General features: G+C 49.7%; 1 protein-coding gene across 1 annotated transcript in view; it reads left to right on the forward strand.

Annotated features, from left to right (window-relative positions):
• Nucleotides 1–15837, forward strand: part of LOC128325827 (collagen alpha-1(VII) chain-like) — a 154446-nt gene extending 138609 nt beyond the window's left edge. The window contains exons 46-49 of the mRNA XM_053251666.1: nucleotides 2875–2923; nucleotides 5940–6122; nucleotides 11353–11523; nucleotides 15704–15837. Of these exons, the coding sequence (XP_053107641.1) occupies nucleotides 2875–2923; nucleotides 5940–6122; nucleotides 11353–11523; nucleotides 15704–15711 (411 nt within the window). The 3' untranslated portion in view covers nucleotides 15712–15837. The remainder of the gene's footprint in view (nucleotides 1–2874; nucleotides 2924–5939; nucleotides 6123–11352; nucleotides 11524–15703) is intronic.
• The last annotated feature ends 5895 nt before the right edge of the window (nucleotides 15838–21732 follow it).

Genomic DNA, 21732 nt, shown 5'->3' on the forward strand with positions numbered 1-21732 from the left:
GTCTTGCCATGTGGGTAGGGCCCGATACCAACTGAGATAGGCCCATGGTTGCCATGGAGGCTATGAAATCCTGAGCCGCTCCTACTAGAGTGGCCTCAGGGTGGACATTGAAGTCCCCCAAGACAATAAGCTTGGGGGAAACCAATTTATTATTGGGTTGGATGCAGGCACAGTGCATTAACTGTGTGCTGTCCCCTTAAGGACAAGTCAGCCTTCAAACTCCCCCTTCCTCTCTTCCCTTCCCAGTTTGGTTCAAGGGTTCAACCTCAGACCAAACCTCTCAAGCCGGTTTGAGGGTGGCGAGTGACATAAAAATTCATTTTTTGAAAACTTGACCTGCTGCCGCCGAGGGCTGTGGTGGCCTTGGGAGTGCTGCGGTGGCTGTGGGGAGGTCTACAGCTGTTCTCTGGCTGTCCGCCCCCCCCCCCCCGCAATTTGCAATTGTGTTGTCATACAAATGGCCCATACGGATGTGCGGTAGCCCCCCAAATGGCCATATATTTGTGCAGAGGGAAACGACCCTAGAACGGGTTGAAGTAGCCTGGGGAGAGTTGCGGGGAAGCCAGTGGGGGGGGGGAGGAACAGCCGGAGACACGCACACCCCATGGCCAACGCAGTACCCCCTGAGGCCACCACAGCCCTCAGTGGTGGTAAGTCAACCTTTTTTAAATTGAATGTTTACCACACTCGCCACCCTCAAACTGGCCCCAAACCAGTTCTAATTCGAGCCAAACCAGGGGACCTGTTTGAGGCGGCAAAACTGAACATGCCCGGTCCAATTTGAATCCAGTTTGGATTCGAACCAAACCAGGCAAACAGGTTTTGTGCACATCCCTAGGAGAAATCCTGCTGCAGGCCTAGATTAGGAGACTTGAAATAGACCCTTATAAACATATCAGTTAACTCCTGTTCAGAGCCTAAATTCAACAATCAGCTCAGCAGACAATACAGTAAGGCTGTTCACATGAGCAGCCCTTCCTGAGCAGGGCTGCTCATTTGAAGCGCTAGAATCGAGGCCTATCCCGGCATTGCCTCCCCCAGTAGCCCAAGTTTTTTACCTGGGCTTTTACCTGGGCGAAAGGGCACAAGCATGGCCTTTATCCCAGGTTCAGGGTTGTGTGAATGCTTGGGCTGCAGGCAGCCTAAGCAGTCAGAGTCAAGCCCCAAGAGCCTCCGACTCATGTGGGAATCCCCCAGTGCATTGCACTCCTCACACCGTACATTTTGGGATTCCTGGAGACTGGGACTTGTTTTCCCAGCCTCTGCGCTGCTCCGAGCAGCACCTGTTGTGTGGGAGCATTATGGCACACCAAAGAGGAGATTGTCAATTATCTAGGGGGAAGGTAGGTACATCCCTGCCTTATACATTTAGAAGACAGAAATTGAAGGGAGCTGAAAGAGTCAACAAACTTGGTGAGACCAAGGTCACTCTGCTTGCTTCTCTTTCACCCAGGATAAGTGCTTGCAAGCAAATGTTAGCAGAGTTATATCTATCTGGATGGGATGGGGTTCCCAGTTCCTGAGAGGAACCCAGTGGCGTGTAAAATGACTCAGGTTTTTCATCAAGGGTGTGTGAATGAAATTCCCTGGAACTACTTCGTTCAGACAGGGGTTTTATTTGGGAAGGAAGAAGTCGCAGGTGAAGACTCAAGTTGCATCAATTATTGGGAAAGTAATTGGTTGGTAGAGGCTAATAGGTGAGATAAAGGTATGGTGAGATGTCAGTCTCTGGTGGGTGCTGCAGAGCTGGCCATAACAAGTGGATCAGATAGTTTGGGATTAGATATGTTGCTCAGACACATATTTTCAAATCCGAAATATAAGGTCCTGGGGCTCATAACGCTCATCTCAAATACAAGGCGAGCATTATGACCCTTGAATTTTTCTTCAGCTCAGATTTTAATCCCAGAAGAATTCCCCTTCTGTCCTCTGCCCTCCCACATACCTACTGATCCTCCAAATCTTTCCTCCCCACCCACCACTTACCTGACTCCAGTGGTGGTGGTGGCAAGTGGGTGAAAGGAAGAGAGGAAGATCAGATGCAAGGAGCATCTGGGAAATGTAGTTTTCCCAGGGGCTACTGCAATGTCAGCTTGGAAGAGGGGAAAACCTCCCTTTCTCCTGCTTCCCTCCTACTTTACCAGGAGCTAGGAAAGGGAGAGGGGAGGGTTGGAATATCAGTGGGGGAGGAAAGGATGTTTTGAGGAGTGACGCAGGGAGCTTGGAAGGTCATGGCTTGGGACCAAGTTACTTAAGAGAGTGCTTTCTTCGTTATGAACCCCGCCATCATTGCGGTCATCGGGGGAGGCCCAACTGTGGTCACCACTGGTTCATTTGATGGTGACCGAAGACCAGGCCTTCTCTAGGGTTGCCCCAGGACTCTGGAACATGCTCCCAAATGAAATCAGAACGTCCCCATCTCTGGCTGTTTTTAAGCGACTTCTGAAAATGCACATATTTTATCAGGCTTCTGGTTTATAATGTTTTACAAGTTTTATTGATGGTTATTTTAATGAATTTTATATGGTTTTAGATTTCAGTTGTTGTTGAGTTTTAATTGTAAACCAACCAGAGATTGTATATGGGCTGGTAAATAATTAAGGTCAATAAAATGGGCGGGGGGGAGGTGATAGGTGGGATGATAGAACTTGAGTTGGCTCAGAAATAAGCTGCTCTATTTCCTAGGTTTGTTTTTTCTAAATATAGCTCTGCTTTGGAGCTCGCCCATCACCACTTGGAATAGGCTTTGGCCTTTTCCACTGCACAACCACAGGGGCTAATGAGGCAGAATTCACTTTGCATATAAAGCTGGAGTGAACCAGGAAGTCCTGTTAGCAGGTTTCTAACCTCTGCATTTGTGCCTTGTGAACTCAGGCAGAAGAAGTGAAGGACATCATCAGGAGCGAGATGAGCGACCGGCAGGGTGAGCACAGCCCAGCAGGCCTCCTCCTCCTCTTGGCTGAGCTGCACGGTTTGCCCCCGAGTCTTCTGTCAGCAATGCAAATTGGACCAATTTGAACGTCAGCACAGCCTCCTCCGGCAAAGCCAATTTCGCCCCATTAATTGCAAACACGGCTGTTATGCTAGACCAGCGGGCTAGATGAATCCTAGCGGCTGCTGGGCACGAGGTCCCCCATGCAACTTTGACCTCTTTCTTGGACTGTCGTGTTTTTCCTGTGGAACCTCAATTTGCACATTCCTTTTCCCTGTGAGGTCTTAGTGACAAATCCCTTCATTTGCTTTCACTGCCTCTTCCTTGTCTGTGGCTTTGACACTTTGAGCACTCAGAACCCAGTGTGTGTTTGCAGACATTGTATCTGCCTAGCGGGTGAACGGCCTTGTTTCCCTCAATGGCTCTCCTTTCTGGTGGCCCCTTCCAGTATTTGTCCACTCACAGTATTTGGCCCCTTCCTGACACTCACAGGAAATCCCTTCCCGTATTTTAGCTCTGTGCTCCCATTAGTGGTTCCAAGGAGTTCAAGGCACAGCCCAAGGCCACAGGGTGCCTTGGGAGGCCCCCGCTTCCATCTCTGACATATCCTGTTAAAGTATTTCAGCTGCTACCAGGCTGAGCAGACAAGCCAGGGCTTGGGGGAAGATCAATGAACTGTCTCCATATAAGACAGCTTCTGACATCAGGGTTGGGCAGATCTCTGGGAGCCCATTCACAAAACAGTGTCTTAGAGGTAGCACCAGTCACAATTACCTACCATTCCCAAGGACAATCAGTGAGTCTGTGGCAGAGAATACCTCAAATGTCTTTAAAAGGTGAGCCAAGATACTGACGGCAGGTCCAGTTGCATCCACAGCAGTCTCCTTTTCTAGCTGAGGGACACGGAGTTGGAGAGATCAGCATGAAAACCTGTGAATCTCTTTACTCTGTCTCAGTGAGTGACACTGAAGAAGTGGGAACATTCATATTTGCCCCAAATTGTTTTCACCCAAGCTTTTTAATGGGACTGTAGTTTTTTAATTGTTTAAGGCTTTTCTTTTTGGTCTGATTTGTGGAGTTGTGAACTGCTCAGAGATGGAAGTTTGGGGTAGTGTGCAAATCTGAAAAACAAACAAATGCTGAGTTTCACATCTAGTTCAGAAATAACCAGCCATGTCTAGTTATAGGATTGCCACCTGTGTGGGAAGATCACAGTCTTGGAGGGTCCTGCTCCTAAAAGAAAAAACTGTGTGAAGCCTTCAAAATCTTTGCTTTTCTAGCCTGAGTGCTTCTGGATTGTCAAATTCATGAGTGCATTTCTCTCTCTCCTTTTTCACAGCTTGTGTTGGTGAGTTGGAAATGAAAGCCCATCCAGAGTGATACTGTTGCTTCCTAGCCCAAAGGATAAGTCTGGAATATGGATTTTGAATATGTATCCAATTGACCCGAACCAATGCGTTCTATGGAACATGACCATGGCATCGATGTGGGGCTTGCACACAGCTGCATTCCAATGGGATCCCATGAGCATCCGCCCATGAAAAGCCTTGGGGCAGAGGGGGCGCCTTCATCTTCCCTTTCTGAGGATCATCATCCCCAGATTTTGTTTGGCAGTGCTTTCCTCCTCCTGAAAGGCAAACAGAAACCCCTGGGAGGACCAGTTTACAAGTGACAGCCTCCACAAGAAGGCTGCTCTAAACTGCTTCACACGGCAGCGTCTTTTTGCTGTGTGGATTCTCCGTGGGATTTTCTGCACACCACTGCAGAAACTCCCATCCCCCCAAAAAACTCCATGGTAAGATGGAGGAAACTGCCCAAGGCACAAAGGCAAGCAGCAGCCACACGCCACCTGCATTGCCCCATAGCACCCCCTTGCTTCTGTGGGATCTAAACGGGCCCTGAGTCAGGCCTGCCACCAGCCTCAAGGGGGAAAAATTGGGGTGGGGGAGGGTTGCAGAAGTCAGGGGAGGCCGGTGATCAAATGTTCAGTGGAAACAGTCAGGCTGGGGAGGAAAGAGGGCTTTTTGGTGTGGCAGGTCCACACCATGCCACCGGTGGGCTACGGGCCTGCCCTGAGTGATCTTGCCCAAGAGAGGCCACGTCACACTCCCTGGCTTTGGAGGGGAATGTTGGCTGATGTGACGCGCAGAGTTTCAGGGACGTCACGCTGGGCTGTGGGGCTCTTGCAGTCGTCAAAGGGAGCATTGGGACTGCTGGGAAGGGGTGGGGGTGCTCAACAAAGCACTCTTACAAGGTTTTCCATTTGGGACAACGGGGGAAATTGCAGCGGCCCTGGTTGTGCGGGCAGCTATCCTTGCTGAGCAGCCCCAACATGCCCTTTGTTTTATTTATTTATTTTACATTTTATATCCCACTCTTCCTCCAAGGAGCCCAGAGCAGTGTACTACATACTTAGGTTCCTCCTCACAACAACAACCCTGTGAAGTAGGCGAGGCTGAGAGAGAAGTGACTGGCCCAGAGTCACCCAGCAAGTCTCATGGCTGAATGGGGGATTTGAACTCGGGTCTCCCTGGTCCTAGTCCAGCACTCTAACCACTACACCACACTGGCTTTAGGAACATAGGAAGCTGCCTTATACCGAGTCAGACCATGAGTCCATCTAGCTCAGTATTGTCTACACAGACTGGCAGCAGCTTCTCCGAGGCTACAGGCAGGAGTCCCTCTCAGCCCTCTCTGGGGGGTTCCAGGGAGGGAACTTGCAGCCTTCTGCATGCAAATGATCTCCCTCTGAGCTGTGGCCCCATCCCCTCAGGGGAAGCGCTTACAGTGCTCAGGCATGTAGTCTCCCATTCAAATGCAAACCAGGGTGGACCCTGCTTAGCTCAGGGGACAAGCCATGCTTGCTACCACAAGACCAGCTCTCCTCCCTTGAAGTTTGGAGCAGCGCTGCAGTGCAGCGATTCCCCTCCATAATGCTGTGCACCATGTCGGCCACTGTGATTCATCCCCACTTCCTCTGTCTCCCTTTTTTATTCCTTCCATGCAGGCAAAAACCTTCACTTGGCAAATAGATCTGAAGACTTTGGTGGCAGTTACCTAGCAGATGCTGCGCAGAGTGGGGAACGGGATCCCTTGCCGGAAGGCTTGACAAAGCAGGAATCAGTCCGTGGAAGGCAGGACAAGACCAAACCAGCCATGCTCCTGAGAAAAGCCGCTCCATCGGCGACAGGTGACTCAGGGTTGGGTGGGTTGACAGACAGGGAGGCACTTTCATTGGCATGCAGTGGCAGGAGGTGAACCCCTCCCGAGAGCAGGCATGCCGGACTAAGGCCCCAGACATACACGGCAGAAAGAAACCGTCATATTGACTGTATCGTTCTGTATAGGTGTTTTGCAGAGTGCCATTAAACAAAGGTCCCTGCCTTGAGCAGCTTGCAGTCTAAATTTGACGGGCTGGGCGGGTGGGAGGGAACAAAGGAAGGGAAAGGGAGGAAAGAGGAAGAGGCATGGGTGGATATTAAGCTGGGGCCAAATGACCCATTGCAACATGCACATGATTGCTCCCTGCAGGACTGGGATGGGGCCAGAGCTCAGCTATGGAAGAGCATCTCCTTTGCATGCAGAAGGACCCCGGTTCAGTCCCTGGCAGCATCTCCAGGTAGGGCTGGGAAGGCTGCCTGAAACCCTGGCGGCTGCCAGCCAGGGTAGACAGTACTGAGCTAGATGGACCCAGGGTCTCTCAGTCCAAAGCAGCTTCCTGTGCTTGGAGATGGCTGGAGCGCAGTGGGTGAGCATCCGCTTTGAGTGCAGAAGGTCACAGGTTCAATCCTGGTGTCTCCAGACAGGGCTGGGAAAGAACTCCTGTCTGCAATCTTCGAAAGCTGCTGCAGGTCGGTGTAGACAATGCTGAGCTAGATGGACCAAGGGTCTTACTTGGTATAAAGCAGTTTCCTATGCTCCTGTGTGAGAGAGGACTGGGACCATGGTATGAGGGGAGGGGCATTCATCGTTTGCCCCCACCACAATCCTGATTACCCCCTCTTCCATGGCTGCTACTTGACCTGGGAGGAGAGATTCCATGGGTGCTAATTGGAACTTCCCTGCAGGAGCAGAGAGCAGCCATGGTGGTGGTGGAGGTGGGGATTCAGATCAGATTGTGTGTGTGTGTGTGTGTGTGTGTGTGTGTGTGTGTGTGTGTGTGTGTGTAAGCTTCTGAGACCTCCTCACAGCTGCTGTTTCTGCTCTCAAAAAGAGGGTCCAAGGGCCATAGGAACATAGGAAGCTGCCATATACTGAGTCAGACCATGGGTCCATCTAACTCAGTATTGTCTTCACAGACTGGCAGCGGCTTCTCCAAGGTTACAGGGAGGAGTCTCTCTCAGCCCGATCTTGGAGATGCTGCCAGGGAGGGAACTGGGAACCTTCTGCTCTTCCCAGAGTGGCTCCAACTCCTGAGGGGAATATCTTGCGGTGCTCACACTCCTAGTCTCCCCTTCATATGCAACCAGGTCAGACCCTGCTTAGCTAAAGGGACAAGTCATGCTTGCTACCACCAGACCAGCTCTCCTTTCCCTGCTACCAGGAAAGGTAGCAGGGAAGGCCAATTATATGCCTGTCATCGTGCATCATTTGTTGGTTCTCAGGCTTCACTTCAGTGGGGTCTATAGGAAGGAGGGGCTTAAGCTGAAGGCTGACTAGGCAAAGGTGAGTGTGGAGGGGAGATCTGAAGGCCAAGAGAAAGGCCTGTCTCCTTCTGTAAAAGCAGGAGGCAGGGGCGTAACGATGGGGGGGCAGGCAGGGCACGTGCCCTGGGCGCCACTTTGTTGGGTCACGTGGGGGGCGCCAAAAAGTGCCACGCCCCCCATCCCCCCCTGGATCGTGCGGCGGTGGCGGGCGGTGGCGGATTGCGTGGCAGTGGCGGGCGGCAGTGGATCGTGTGCCCCATGGCTTGTGGCGCACAGTGGCGGCGTGGGAGTGACCGAGTGAGCACGGCGGTGGCGGGCGGCGGCGGGAGTGAGCGTGGCGGTGGTGGGCGGTGGCGGATCGCCGAGTGCGCAGAGCGATGCCGGGCCAGACGGCAGGCCTCGGCATCACTCTGCACACTCGGCGATCCACCGCCGCCCGCTACCGCCGCGCTCACTCGGTCACTCCCACGCCGCCACTGTGTGCCACAAGCCATGGGGCACACGATCCGCCACCGCCTGCCACCGCTGCGGAGTCCGGCCAGGGCGCAGGTATGTGGGGGGGCTGGGGGGACCCAATTTCAGGGGCAGAGCTTGCCCTGGGTGCCGTTTCCCCCCGTTATGCCTCTGGCAGGAGGGCTTTTCTCCTAGTCCTGCATGGAGAAAACAGGCATGTCAAGGAGGAGAGTTCTCCTTCCTTGAGACATGCGAGGTTTCTAGAGGGAGATGATCGCTGGCAAACTCTCCTCCCACACAGGAGCTGCCCCCTGCCCTGGTGGTTCTGCCCAGACCCAGCTTGGCCACCGGAGCTCAAGGCCCGCCTGCCTGCCCTCGCTACAGGAGCAGGATTGCCGACCTTGGTGTGACAGCTGCTGCGGCCTGTTTCTGCGCCGCCTGACATGTGTGCTGCTGCCCCTAGGCAGGCAGTGTTGCGCGTGTGTGTCAGTGTGTGCGTGCGCTCGCGTGCAATCTGAGCACAAGAAGAAGTGCCACAACACAGGGGAGGGACCATGGCCAAGACGGTCTTGGGGAATTGACCGCGCCGTTTAAAATGGGTGGCTGCTGCACTCCAGGCCTGAGAAGACGGCGGGGTCTGAAGGGTCTTGCGCCCAGGGCTGCTCCCTCGCTGCCGGGGAAGGATTCCTGAAGGGCGGCTGGGTCAAGGGGGGGCGGGATGGGTGCCTTCTCCTTGGACCAGCGCCGGGAAGACGGCGCGCCCAGGTGGCTGGCGGAGCACTGGTGGGCTCGCAGCTCGCACGACACACACTAGCCACGGCCAGCCGGCAATGCCCTCGCCGCCCGTGCAGCAGGAAGGGGCGCTGAGCAGCACACCGGCGGGCGAGGGGCTCTCCAGGCCCCCAGGGAGGGATTTGGCCCCGCCGCTGCCCTCTCCAGCAGCCCCGCCTCCCTCTCCCTCCGCTGCCGGTGCTCCGCTTCCCGCTGACTAAGAGCCGACCTTCTGGCCCACGTGGCTAAAAGCCATTAAGGCTCCTTTTATTGCCGCCGAGCCCTCCGCGAGTGCGGCTTCCGCGACCTTTGCAGCCCAGGCTCCCCCCCCCCCCGGAGGAGGAAGGCGGGGGAAGCTGCTGCAGGCGAGGCCCAACTGCAATCGATCCCTCCAGCGCAGCTCGTTGATTCGCGCGCCCTCATTAGCCGCGGACGCCCATCTGCTGCTGCTTTGCTTTCACGGCAGGCGGGGGACCCATTTGCGCGCAAGCGCGGCGGAATATCAGCTGGCATGTCATGGGAGAGTCGCTTTCGTGGGGGAAGAGCGGCTTTGATAGCAGCGGAGTCAGAGAGAAGCCGGCTGGGCTCGTCTCACAGCAAAGCCCCTTCTCGTTGCTGCTGCTGCTGCGGGAAGGAGGACGGAAACCGGCCGGCGGGCCTTTGCCCGCTGCTGCTGCTGCTATGGCGAGAAACCAACTGCCCGGTGGAAAGGAACAGCAGCTTCTCCTTGTTGCTCAGACCAGTGAGCAAGACACCTGACCTACTACTGAACATCAGAACAGCCCTGCTGGATCGGGCCCAAGGAGACCCATCCAAGCAAGCATCCTGTTCCACACAATGGCCCACCAGAGGCCTCTGAGAAGCCTACCGCAGGAGTTGAGGGCCTGCCCTCTTCTCTCCTCCTGTTACTCCCCTGCAACTGCTACTCAGAGGCTGGAGGTGGCCCTCCAACTAGTAGCCATTGATAGACCTCTCCTCCATGAAGTTATCCAAGCCCCTCTTAAAGCCATCCAGGTTGTTGGCTGTCACCACATCTTGAGGCAGAGAATTCCACAAGTTGATTATGCGTTGTTTAAAGCAGTACTTCCGTTTGCTGGTCCTGGATTTTCCGGCAATCAATATCATGGGATGACCCCTGGTTCTAGGGTTATGTGAAAGGGAGAAGAATGTTTCTCTCTATCCACTTTCTCCACACCATGCATGATTTCATAGACCTCTATCATGTATCCCTGCAGGTGTCTTTTTTCTAAACTAAAAAGCCCCAAGTGTTGTAGCCTTGCCTCATAAGGAAGGTGCTCTAGGCCCCTGATCATCTTGGTTGCCCTCTTCTGCACCTTTTCCAATTCAACAATGTCCTTTTTTAGATGTGGTGACCAGAATTGTACACAGTACTCCAGGTGTGGCTGCACCATAGTTTTGTATAAGGGAATTGTAAAATTAGCCGTTTTATTTTCAGTCCCATTCCTAATGATCCTTAGCATGGAATTGGCCTTTTTCAAAGCTGCCGCACATTGAGTCAACACTTTCAACTAACTGTCCACCACAACCCCAATATCCCTCTCTTGATCAATCACCGACAGCTCAGATCCCATCAACGTATACTTGAAGTTGGGTTTTTTTGTCTCAGTGTGCATCACTTTACACTTGCCAACATTGAACTGCATTTGCCACTCTGTCGCCCACTCCCCCAGTTTAGAGAGATCCTTCTGGTGTTCCTCACAATCCATTTTGGATTTCACTGCCCGAAAGAGTTTAGTATCATCTGCAAATCTGGCCACCTCGCTGCTTACCCCTGCTTCTAGATCATTTATGAATAAATTAAAAAGCACCGGTCCCAGTACAGATCCCTGGGGGACCCCACTTCTGACTTCCCTCCATTGTGAAAACTCTCCATTTATACCTACCCTCTGTTTCCTGTCTTTCAGCCAGTTAGCAATTCACACATGTACATGACCCCTTTCCCCATGACTGCTTAGTTTTCTTAGAAGTCTTTGATGAGGAACTTTGTCAAAAGCTTTTTGGAAGTCCAGGGATCCTATGTCAACTACTGACTCCTACTACTACTGTACTGCTACTGCTGATATTTATATACCGCTCCTCAACAAAATTCTCAAAGCGGTTTACATAGAAAAATGAAATAATACATAAATGGCTCCCTGTCCCTAAAGGGCTCACAATCCCTGGATAGGGCCAGTTTCTCTCCCCGGCTAAATCTTAGAGAATCACCACTTTAAAAGGTGCCTCTTTGCTCAGTTAGCAGGGGACCTAGACGCTTCCATGGGTGGCAAGGGATGATGATGATGATGATGATGATGATGATGATAAATAAATAAATCAATAAAACCTTTGTTAGCCTCCCTGAAGAGGCACGAGAGAGAGAGGAGCAACCCCAGCTGCTGGGAAGCAGAGGCAGCTGCACCTCCTTCACCCGCCCCGCTCATTAGGATGAGCCGCTACTACTGAAATATCAAGCCCACTGTCTGTGCCAGAGTCATCCTAATCACTTGCCCCACCTTTGAATCCTTGGGTGGGTTTGTGTCCCCCTTGCAGATCCTTGTGTCCTGCCAATGGACGAAGGTTCCTGTCTACACTACACAGTGCTCTGGTACTATCACCAGGGAGCCCACCACTGCCGGCCGTTCATATTTGGAGGCTGCGGCGGGAATGCAAACCAGTTTCCGTCCAAGCGGGAGTGTGAGCAGTGGTGCAAGAGGACTGCAGGTGAGGTGTCTTCATTTGGATTAACAAGAGACTTGGGAGAACTGGGTGGATTCAAAGTGTGTGGAAGGTGGGGAGGGCATTCCTAGTTATGGCCTGCCTGTTATTCGGAACTGGGTTGTGAGGCTTTTCACGGACCAGAATCATAGAATGCTAGAGCTGGAAGGGGCCTTGGAGGACTTCTAGTCCACCCTCCTGCTCCATGATCGTACGGCAGGCAGCCCCCCGGACAGAGGGCCGTCCAGCCTCTGTTTGAAAACCTCCAGCAAAGGAGAGCCACCACTGCAAAAGGCAGACTGTTCTACAGTCAAATAGCCCTGACAATTAGGAGATTCTTCCTAATGTCTACCCCAACTCTACTTGCTTGTGATTTCAAACCACTCATTCTCATTCTGCATTCAGGAGCAACAGAGAACAACAACACTCCATCTTCTATAGGACTCCCCTTCAGATACTTGAAGACAGCTGTCATATCTCCCTTTAAACTTCTGTTCTCCAGGCCCAGCTCCTTAAACTGTTCTTCATAGGACTTGTTTTCCAGACCCTCACCATCTTTGTTGCCCTCCTCTGAATCTATTCCGGATTATCAATGTCCTCCTTAAAATGCAGTGTCAAGAGCTGAACATAGTATTCCAAGTTAGGTCTGACCAGAGCAGAATAGAGTGGAGCAATTACTTCTCATAAACTGTACAGTGGACAACATGCCTCTGTTAATGCAGCCTAAGATTACATTAGCCTTTTTAGCAGCTGCATCACACTGCTGGCTCATGTTCAACATGTGATCCACTTAGATCCATTTTGCACTCACTGTTGCCAAGCCAGGTCTCTGCCATCCTGAACTTGTGCATTTGGCTTTTCTTAACCAAATGCACGCGTCTACCTCAGGCTCTGAGGAAGGAAGATGATGCATAATGAGGGGGAAACCCTCCCTGCATATAGAAAACTAGCGCACTGGTGGAAAGGCACACTGAATAAATATGTTCCCTGTTATGCTGGTTTTCTATATTCAGAGAATTTTTTCAAATGTGCTGCTCATGCACACATCCCTGGAGCTTGAAGTAGTACAGCCCAGCAAATGTTTTTGCATTTGATTGTGTTGACTGTATAAACAGTCCCTTTCTTAACACTTCACAGTGCAAAGCATTTTGCAAGCATTATTTCATTAAAATAAACAGAGGTGGTTATAGGATCCACAGGGTCTGATGTAAGAGCAAGACTTCCAAAAGAGTGCCGAGACTACCTCTGGAGACCTGTGTTCACTCCCTGTCAGCTAGAGGGAGTCAGGATAATGGAGAAGCAGCTGCATCTTGGGAAAGATGTACCTGGGATCTCACACCCATCCAGGCAACCAGGAGAAGGACCCATATAATTTGCCCTTTCCTTTTGGCAGAATTATTGAACTTTGACTTCTAGTGTCCACTAGAAATGGGATGCATAGAATTCTCCCAGTTCCTAAGAGCACAGGAACATCCCTTCTGAATCAGATCAAAGTTTAATCTAGTCCAGCATCCTAATGTAAGAACAGCCCTGCTAGATTAGGCCCAAGGTCTATCTAGTCCAGCATCCTGTGTACCACAGTGGCCCACCAGATACCTCTGGAAAGCCACAGAACCAGGAGATGAAGGCATGCCCCCTCTCCTGTTGTTGCTCCCCTGAAACTCTCATTCAGAAGCATCCTGCCTCTGAACTTGGAGGTAGCCTATAGCCATTAAGTCTAGTTGCCACTGATAGATCTGTCCTCCATGGACTTGTCTAATCCCCTTTTAAATCACACAAGCTGGAGCCCTCTCCCATGATCATTCCCCAACATGTTCAGTGCCATACTGCCTCCGGAGGCTTCCTATCGGCAATATTGGGCCATAACTCAATAATAGAGCACATGTTTTGAACACAGAAGGTCTCTGGCAACATCTCCTGAATAGGGCTAAGAAAGAACCCTGCTGCCAGTCAGTGTAGACCAGGGCTTCTTAAACACGAGTCCATAGATGTTGTTGGCCTTCAACTCCCATCATCAGCCATTGTACCCAGGTTTACACTGGGTACAACAGTCTACCCTGAGCTAGATGGGTCATCTACAGTGGGCTCAGTATAAGGCCGTTTCCTGTGTTCATTCTGACTCATCATAGCCTTTGATAGTCCTCTCCTCCATGAACTTGCTAAATCCCCTGTCCAAGTCCTTTAAATTACTGGCCATCAGCATAGCTTGTTGCTATGAATGGCATGAATTTATTACGCACTCAACAGTTCGCCACAGCAGTGGGAACCAGCACCGAACTCGCTTCCCTAAGAATCACATCCACGTCCCTTGGTTGTAAAAATTGTTCTCGGAAGCCCTGCTGGGTTGGCATGGCCTCACTGAAAATCGGTTGGGTTAAATGCTCAGGCAGGGGCGACATTTATCCCTCCTCCGCCTCCTTTCAAAGCTGGCAGGTGGTGATGCTGAGAAATGCTCGTGAGGCAATTGGATGCCGCCGAAACTGTCCACGCCGGCTGCTCTTCTGCCTCTTAGCTACTGTTTTGATGAGCTAATATGTTGCCATTCTCCCCTTTGCAAAAGAACTCCCAGCGCTTCCATGCGGGTGTCAGTTTGACACTCACTCTGCAGTCGGCCTCCTTTTTCAATGCAAGCGGGAAGTGAATAACTTCTCCCAGGGTAGAAAGCAGGAGAAGGTTCTGAATCACTAAGTAGTTTGCAAGAGTACTGATTTGGAACAGAGATGTGCAACCCCCTCACCCCTTGAGAAATTTCACCTATTCACTTGTTGACATTCTTCGTTTTCTTTGAAATCCGTGTCGTCCTTTCCAAACATGCCTCAAATTCACTCTCGGTGGGACTTTAGCTCAGGGGAAGAGTCTCTGCTTTGCATGCAGAAGGTCCCAGGTTCAGCCCCTGGCAGCAGCTCCAGGTAGGGCTGGGAAAGACCCCCTAAGCCTGAAACCTTGGAGAAGCTGCTGCCAGTCAGTGTAGACCAGGGGGTTCCCAATGTCTGGTACTCCAGACGTTGCTGAACTACATCTCTTCCCTGTCAAAGTTCATTGACCACTTGGGATACTTGAGAAACCTCTCCCTGAGAAATTATCAGCCCACTTCCAAATGTATGTTTTCAGACACAACATACGTTGAGGGGAAGGGCCATAGTGCAATGGAAGGGCACATGCATTGTGTACAGAGGGAAAGAAGTTCAATTCCTGGCATCTCCTGTCAAAGCATCATGTGCTGGAAAAGATCCTCCATCCTGGGGAGTGATCCCTGGCCACAGTGGATTTTACTGGGCTGGGTGGACCAGTGTCTGATTTAGCATAAGACAGTTTCATATGTTCATTCGAAAGAACCTAAGGGCCCACCTAGCCAAGTATCTTGCTTCCCACATTAGCCACCCAGATGCTTCAAAGAAGCCCTCAAGCAGGACTTGAAGGCAACAGCCTCTGCCTGATGCCCCCCCACCAACTGGTATTTAGAGACCTCTGAAGATGGAATCTTGGAGGTTACATAGGAAGCTGCCCTGAACTGAATCAGCCCTTTGGTCCATCTGGCTCAATATGGTCTACTCTGACCGGTAGAAGTTCCAGGGGTGCAGACAGAGGGAAAGCTTGAAGAACAACTCCTCACCTAAAAATTTTTTTGAGGGAGAGCAAATAGATTGGGGGGGGATATGTTATGGGGACTTAAGATACAGGTTACTAGGTTTGGCCGGGGAAAGGAGCTCAGTAAAAAGAGAGGGGAACACCTCAACAGTGAGTTTTGCACCCCTGATCAGCTTTCCAGGGTTCCCAGCAGAGTTCTTTACTGGCCCCAACTGGAGATGCTGCCAGGGACTGAACTTTGGACCATCTGCATGCAAAACAGATGCTCTATGGTTCAGCTGCAGTGCTTCCCCAACAGCGAGCCCTTTCCTCCTCCTTCACCATTTATTTTGTCTGATCTCCTTTTTAAGCCACATACCTTGTGGCAGTGAATTCCACATATTAATTATGTGAAATGCTTCCTTTTGTCTGCCCTAAATGTGTTGTGTAATGGATGCCCTGTGACTACAGCTAGGAATTAAAATCTTCTAAAGGGGCTTCCATTATTCTTCACACCTCCAAATACTCAAATGATGGAGTCACTCTCTACTGCTTGGCTTAAAAGAGTCTCTTTTCTTTGTTTTGTTTTCCTTTCCTTTCTTCTGGAAATCTATCCCAGGGAGGTGACCAGTTGGCGGTGGAAAGAGGCAGAACTCGGCCATCTCCAAGACTGTACATATGGCAAATGGAGATGTTTAACTGAAGCTGGGTTTTTGCCACTTACCTGTTCTGTGAACAAAGGAGATATCACTTGTTAAAATAAACCCACTGGAAAAGATACTGTCATTGTTTTGCTTGATTTATTGTAGCATCTGCCACATTCAGAGGATTTTCTTAGGTTCCCAGGAGCAATTCCAGGTACAAACCAAGGGCTCAGACTAACCAACTATCCTGGTCATCGGCTGTTCTTTTCAACATGAAAATACAACAAAACTGTGATTTTTTATTTTATTTTATTTTATTTGGCTAGTAATTTTTTTTTTTAGGGCAAGCAAGTAGATTTTGCTCCATAATGGTAAATTTAGGGTTTGAGTCTGGAAGGATGCATTGACATGCCTGATGTGAGAAAACTGAAGTCCAAACTAGACACATGAGTTTAATCACATCATTGGCCCTAGTGGGCTTGCTTTTTCTTGTGCAAATAGCACATGCATGGGGCTTGGTCAAAATCAGGCTCATGGAGGGGCTACTCTTAAAAGCTCTTCACCTTGGCCATGGTCGTCATCTAGATTGTTTCTGCATGCTATTTACATGTTTTTTTCCCCAGCAAGGCATAATTAAAGTCACATTTACGTTCGCCCTTAATCAAGTCAATCTTTATCAGTCCTTGAAGTTTTAAACATGTGAGTAAAGTTATACTCAGCCTGTGAGCTCTTTCACACAATTTACCATTCTGTCACTGCAGGACAGATCCTTATGGACTCTATCTGTGGCACTAGATTAGGGATTGTCTGGATTTCATGATGCCCTACCACTGTGGAAATAATCCAGGGGACTCAGATTATTCTGTCAAACAATCTCTAGATTTTTGGCAAAATGCTCCAAAATGCCCCCAGAAACGCTGGGAACTACGGGAAATGTAGTTCTTCTCATTCCCAGCATCAAGTGCCTAGTGGAGCCCTTGTGAGCTCTCTCTCCAGCAGCACCATATCTCAGGAGGGAAGAAGAAAGGGAGCAACAGCAGAGAGGGCTAGCAACCAGTGCACATTGGCTGGGACATCCAGTTAGGATCAGATCCAAACTCCAGAAAAGTCACAATACAATCCTAATTGGATCAGTGGGACATGCTAGGAATCAACCCACCCACCTCCAGTTAAGATGCTGGGAATGGGGCCATGGTTCAGTGGAAGAGCATCTGTATGCTTGCACGCAGAAGGTCCCAGGTTCAATCCCTGGCAGGATAGCCAGGGAGTTATTCACACATGGCTTCATGCTGCGGGGTATCTGAAGAGCGAATCTGCTTTGCAACAGATTCATAAGATGTTTAATTCAGGGGATTAAATGGACAGTTCACATAGGGGCAGCTCCTCTCTGCAATCCCTGGCAGATCTTTTTCCTGTACATTCCCACAGCTTGCTCTGGGTTTTCCCTCCAACCAATTAGATCTCGGAGGAGGAGGCATTTTTTGTTGTTTGACAGCTGGTTATGGAAGAACGCTCTCCTCCTCACCACTGCTGTCCCCCCTTCCTCAGGCACAAGTGCGTGCATGCACCCACCTGCTCCCCACAAGAATTCAAGCACTGGAGATGCTGAGCACAGGGATCTATCTCCAAAGATTCTTGTGAGGACAACATGTTACACCTTGGAAAAGTACTGTGCGGTTAATAATAGAAAACTTTTAGGGAATGTTCTGCATTTGCAGTTGTTGCCCAAACAAGTTTATTTACCTTTTGCCATGCTGAAGTCAAGCCTTTTTGCACAATCAGGAAAATGAAGGGGAAATGTGCGCGTTTCGCCATTCTCTTGAAAAGTATCGAAAAATGCCCAGTTACCGGCAATGGCCCCTGCACACATCAAGGGAGAAGCAGCGGGGTGTAACAGAAGCCTCAGGGTTGGTTTTTTTAAAGCCGCTGAAATTAGAGCATTTTTTAAAAGCCAGACATACTTTGGGCTCAGCCAGAATGCGCAGTCATGATTTGGGGGGAAATAGAGAGTCATGTCTGTGCTGGTCCCTGATAGCCTGCAGGGACTTTGGGGTAAATGCAGCTAATATGTGGAATGGCTCACTCCATTCCGGAGTAGATTTGAACCCAAAGCCATGTGTGTAAAGTCTCCCGGTAAGGCTGGAAGAGACGCCTGCCTGAAACCTCGGAGATTCACTGTCAGTCACTGTAGACAATGCGGAGCTGGAGGGGTCACTAAGGCAGCTTCCTATGTTCCTAACTGCAACAAGATTTGTTTCTTTCTGAAAGCAACCCCGGGGGCGGGGGGGAGCTATGCCCTCTGAAAACCCCACTGAGGGATCTTGCGGGAAGGTGTCTAGCCCAGAACGCCACAATGTGTTTCTGCTCTTCCAGACTGATTCTGGAGCACGGGTTGAGCAGGGATGTTTCACCCACTTGCACACATGTAGAGGGACCGGGGGAATTTTGCACAGGCCCCAGTAACTGCTGCAATTCCTCTTCACGCATGTGCTTCAGTAGTCAGGATGCGAGCCCTTGCGTACCTTTACCTTCCCTTTCCTTACCACTTAGATCAAGTTGGACACTTGACCTATTAAATGTACACAAATCTGAAAAGTTCAGCAATGAAGAGAACCTGGTAACCTGATCTATGAGAAATATATCTAATATATGAAATGTTCAGGCGATTGATTTACTATCTTGATAGCGAGGCAGAGCTGAAGCATTACGGGAACGTATTTTCTGATTCCTCCATTACCATGTATCTTTGGAAATGTCACGCTGCAGTAATTGAGTTTCTCAGTTTTATTCGATTGCTTGATCGAGGGAGACGGGCAGGGCCACAGTCATCGAGAGGAGGGCAAGTTGCTTGTGTGTGTCAGAAAGCAGGGAGCAGGAGATGCCGGGTGGAGGGGATTTTGATTCCATAGATGCCTGGACTGACACAGTCCAGGCATCTCTTGCTTCAGCGACACTTTATCTGAAACTATATAATTTGGTTCAATCTGCTCTTTTTTCCCCCAGGGTGGACGGTGTGTAACAAAGGGGGTAATTCATGCTTGCTAACACAAGACCATTTCTTTCTAGTAGGATTGTTCACAGGGTGGTGGGGTTTGGGGGTTGTTTTTTGCAAATGTTGAAAAAATACCTCTCTGGGGGAAAAACACCTCTCTCTCTTTTTGGAAGTGTTCCAGCACTCCATGCAACAGGGTTTGCATGGTTATTTATTTATTTATTTTACTTATTTATAAAAATTTACATTGCCTGCACTTGCTTTCACTCTCAATTAGCTTTACTTGCCCTGAATGCCATAACAACAACCAACAACAACAATGTATCTAAATCTGATCAGCAAAGTAGCATTATTATATCAGTCCATCCACTGACTTACATACCACACACCCAGCTCTGCACCCAGGAGGGACACAATCTTGCTGGCTCCACAGCACTCACCAGCGCACGCATGCTGCTACCAGAGATGGGGGCTCCCCCAGGCAACTGACACGATGTATTTCCCCTTCTAGCAGTTTTCCGTGTTCTGAAGCTTCTTCCATTACTTTAAGCCCTAGCTGGTTCAAACAAGGACAGAGTTTCACTTCCTCCATGTTCCAGATATCTCCAGGTTGTGAATCAGACCTCCCCAAGGAGTCATGAGTGATGAAAAAGGGGGAGCGAGAATTCTTCTTTATGGCCTCTGCCAGTCACACTAACAGAGAACTTCTGCACCTGTGCAGAACCTCAGCTTTCCTCACTGTCCTCAAAACAACTGTCTCATTCATTTTTAATTTATTTCCCTCTTCTCATATTCCCATGTTTCTTTTTTCTAGTTTTGCATTTTATTTTATCCTGTGCCCTCTTTCCCTTCCTCACCTCCTCCCCACGCTATAGTTATTTAATGCCTTTGGCCGGGAAATACCAAAATGCCCGTTACAGGGCAGCAACAGCTGGGAAGTGGCCACGCCCTCACCTCTTGCCTGTGGGCTTCTCAGAGGCATCAGGTGGGCCACTGTGGGAAACAGGATGCTGGATGAGATGGGCTTCCTTGGGCCTGATCCAGCTGTTCTTATGTTCTTAAGGATGAGATGTGTAATTCCCTCTCCTCCTTTGTGCTCGCCTCAGTTCACAACGTGCAATTCACCCTAATTTAAGTCTGCTTTGAACCAGCAATAAAAAGGTTAATGTGCTGCTTTTGAACATGGCATCCCTCCTCTAGCATCTTTCTTCTTTCCACCCCAAGCAAAACACACCTCCTCCACCACCCATCCATGCAGCCTTTCCTTGGCTGTGCTTCCATCAGAGCTTCCCCGGCCATTACTCTGCCATTATCAAATTACCCCATCAGGCTGTCCGAATCCCCGTGTCAAGGGATGCATTTTCTCTTGTCCGGGTGACAGATTTGCAGCTGTGATACACCTGGATATGTCAGGTCTTCCCTCCTTCTCTTTCCTTGTTTGGAATTAGACAGACACCCTTGCTATGCAACTACAACATGCTTTAGTACTGCAATGACCCAAAGTTTCAGAATTCATTAGAACAATAAGAAATAATCAGAGCTTTAAATGCTGAAGTTCAAATTGCTACACATGCAAATCCAAGAATTCAGTGGACATCTATAAACTTCCCCCTTCTCAGTTCAATTTAGAATACTGGAGTAACTAGCAAATCCTATCAATATGATTGTTTTCCTAATTAGGAAGAAGGGATTGCCATCAACACTGTAATGATTACAGTCATAATGTTTCACACATCCATATCCCCAAGTAGTTGGTAGTTCCAGGAAACAGTCTTTATAGGATCAACATCCTTGTGGGAAGAAACAACTGAGCCTCATGGCATTTCTGTCATATTAGTTTCTTGTCAAATGTATACATTTAACATGGGGCAGATCTACACTGGTTTGCTCAAAAGCAAGCAGCATGCCCTCAGAGCTCCCCCAGTCTCCTGAACTGGGGCTCTCCAATCCCACACCCAAACAGGTGCAGTAACTAAGAACATAAGAAGAGCCCTGCTGGATCAGGCCCAAGGAGGCCCATCTATCCAGCCTCCTGTTTCCCACAGTGGCCCACCAGATGCCTCTGAGAAGCTCAAAGGCAAGAGCTGAGGGCATGCCCTCTCTCCTACTGTTACTCCCCTGCAACTGGTATTGATATGCATCCTGTGCCTGAGGCTGGAGGTGGCCTATAGATACTAGCCTAGTAGCCACTGATTGACCTGTCCACCATGAATTTGTCTGAGCCCCCTTTAAAGCCATCCAAGTTAGTAGCCATCACCACATCCTGTGGTAGAGATTAACTGAATAGATTAATTATGCATTGTGTGAAAAGGTACTTCCTTTCATTGGTCCTAAATTTCCTGGCAATCAGCTTCATGCTAATAGCCTAGCAGCAGCAGCAGCAGCAACAACAACTTCCCTCATAGACACAAAGAAATCTAATGTAGATTTAACTAAAGGTTTATACTGAAACCACTCCATTTTCTCCTTTTCCTTTCTGAGTCGACCCCTCACACTCTCTACAGGATCCCCACTGGGACAAACTTTACAACAACAGAAAATAAAAAGATTACTAGTTAGAATACAACAAGAAGGAGGTGGGGGTACAGAAGTTGCCCGCCCCATATGGGAGCTCACATATAGGGCATGAAGGGGATCGTTATCCCCGATTGCTTTCCCCCTGCCTTCCAGTTCTTGCAGAAAAGATAACGGATAATATTGGGGGGGAAATCTCCAGGCACCACTTTCCAGATGCCCCATCTTCTCTCATAAGCAGTTTTCTGATAACGGCCCTTTAATGCCGCTACTGTCAGTGTTCGAAAGTGAAGAGCTAGAAAAGATGGTTTTAATCTGCCAGCACATGAACTGCATAGATTTACCTTGCTCAGACCTGAGCTGTTTTTACCACACACAACCAGGGGAACAGTATTACATCCAAAAATGCACAGCACAAGCAGTCCGTATTAAGAACATAAGAACAGCCCTGTTGGATCGGGTCCCAAGGCCTATCTTGGACCTGATCAGCATCTTGTT

Source organism: Hemicordylus capensis, chromosome 5, assembly GCF_027244095.1.
Source record: "Hemicordylus capensis ecotype Gifberg chromosome 5, rHemCap1.1.pri, whole genome shotgun sequence".
NCBI classification, from domain to species: Eukaryota; Metazoa; Chordata; class Lepidosauria; order Squamata; family Cordylidae; genus Hemicordylus; species Hemicordylus capensis.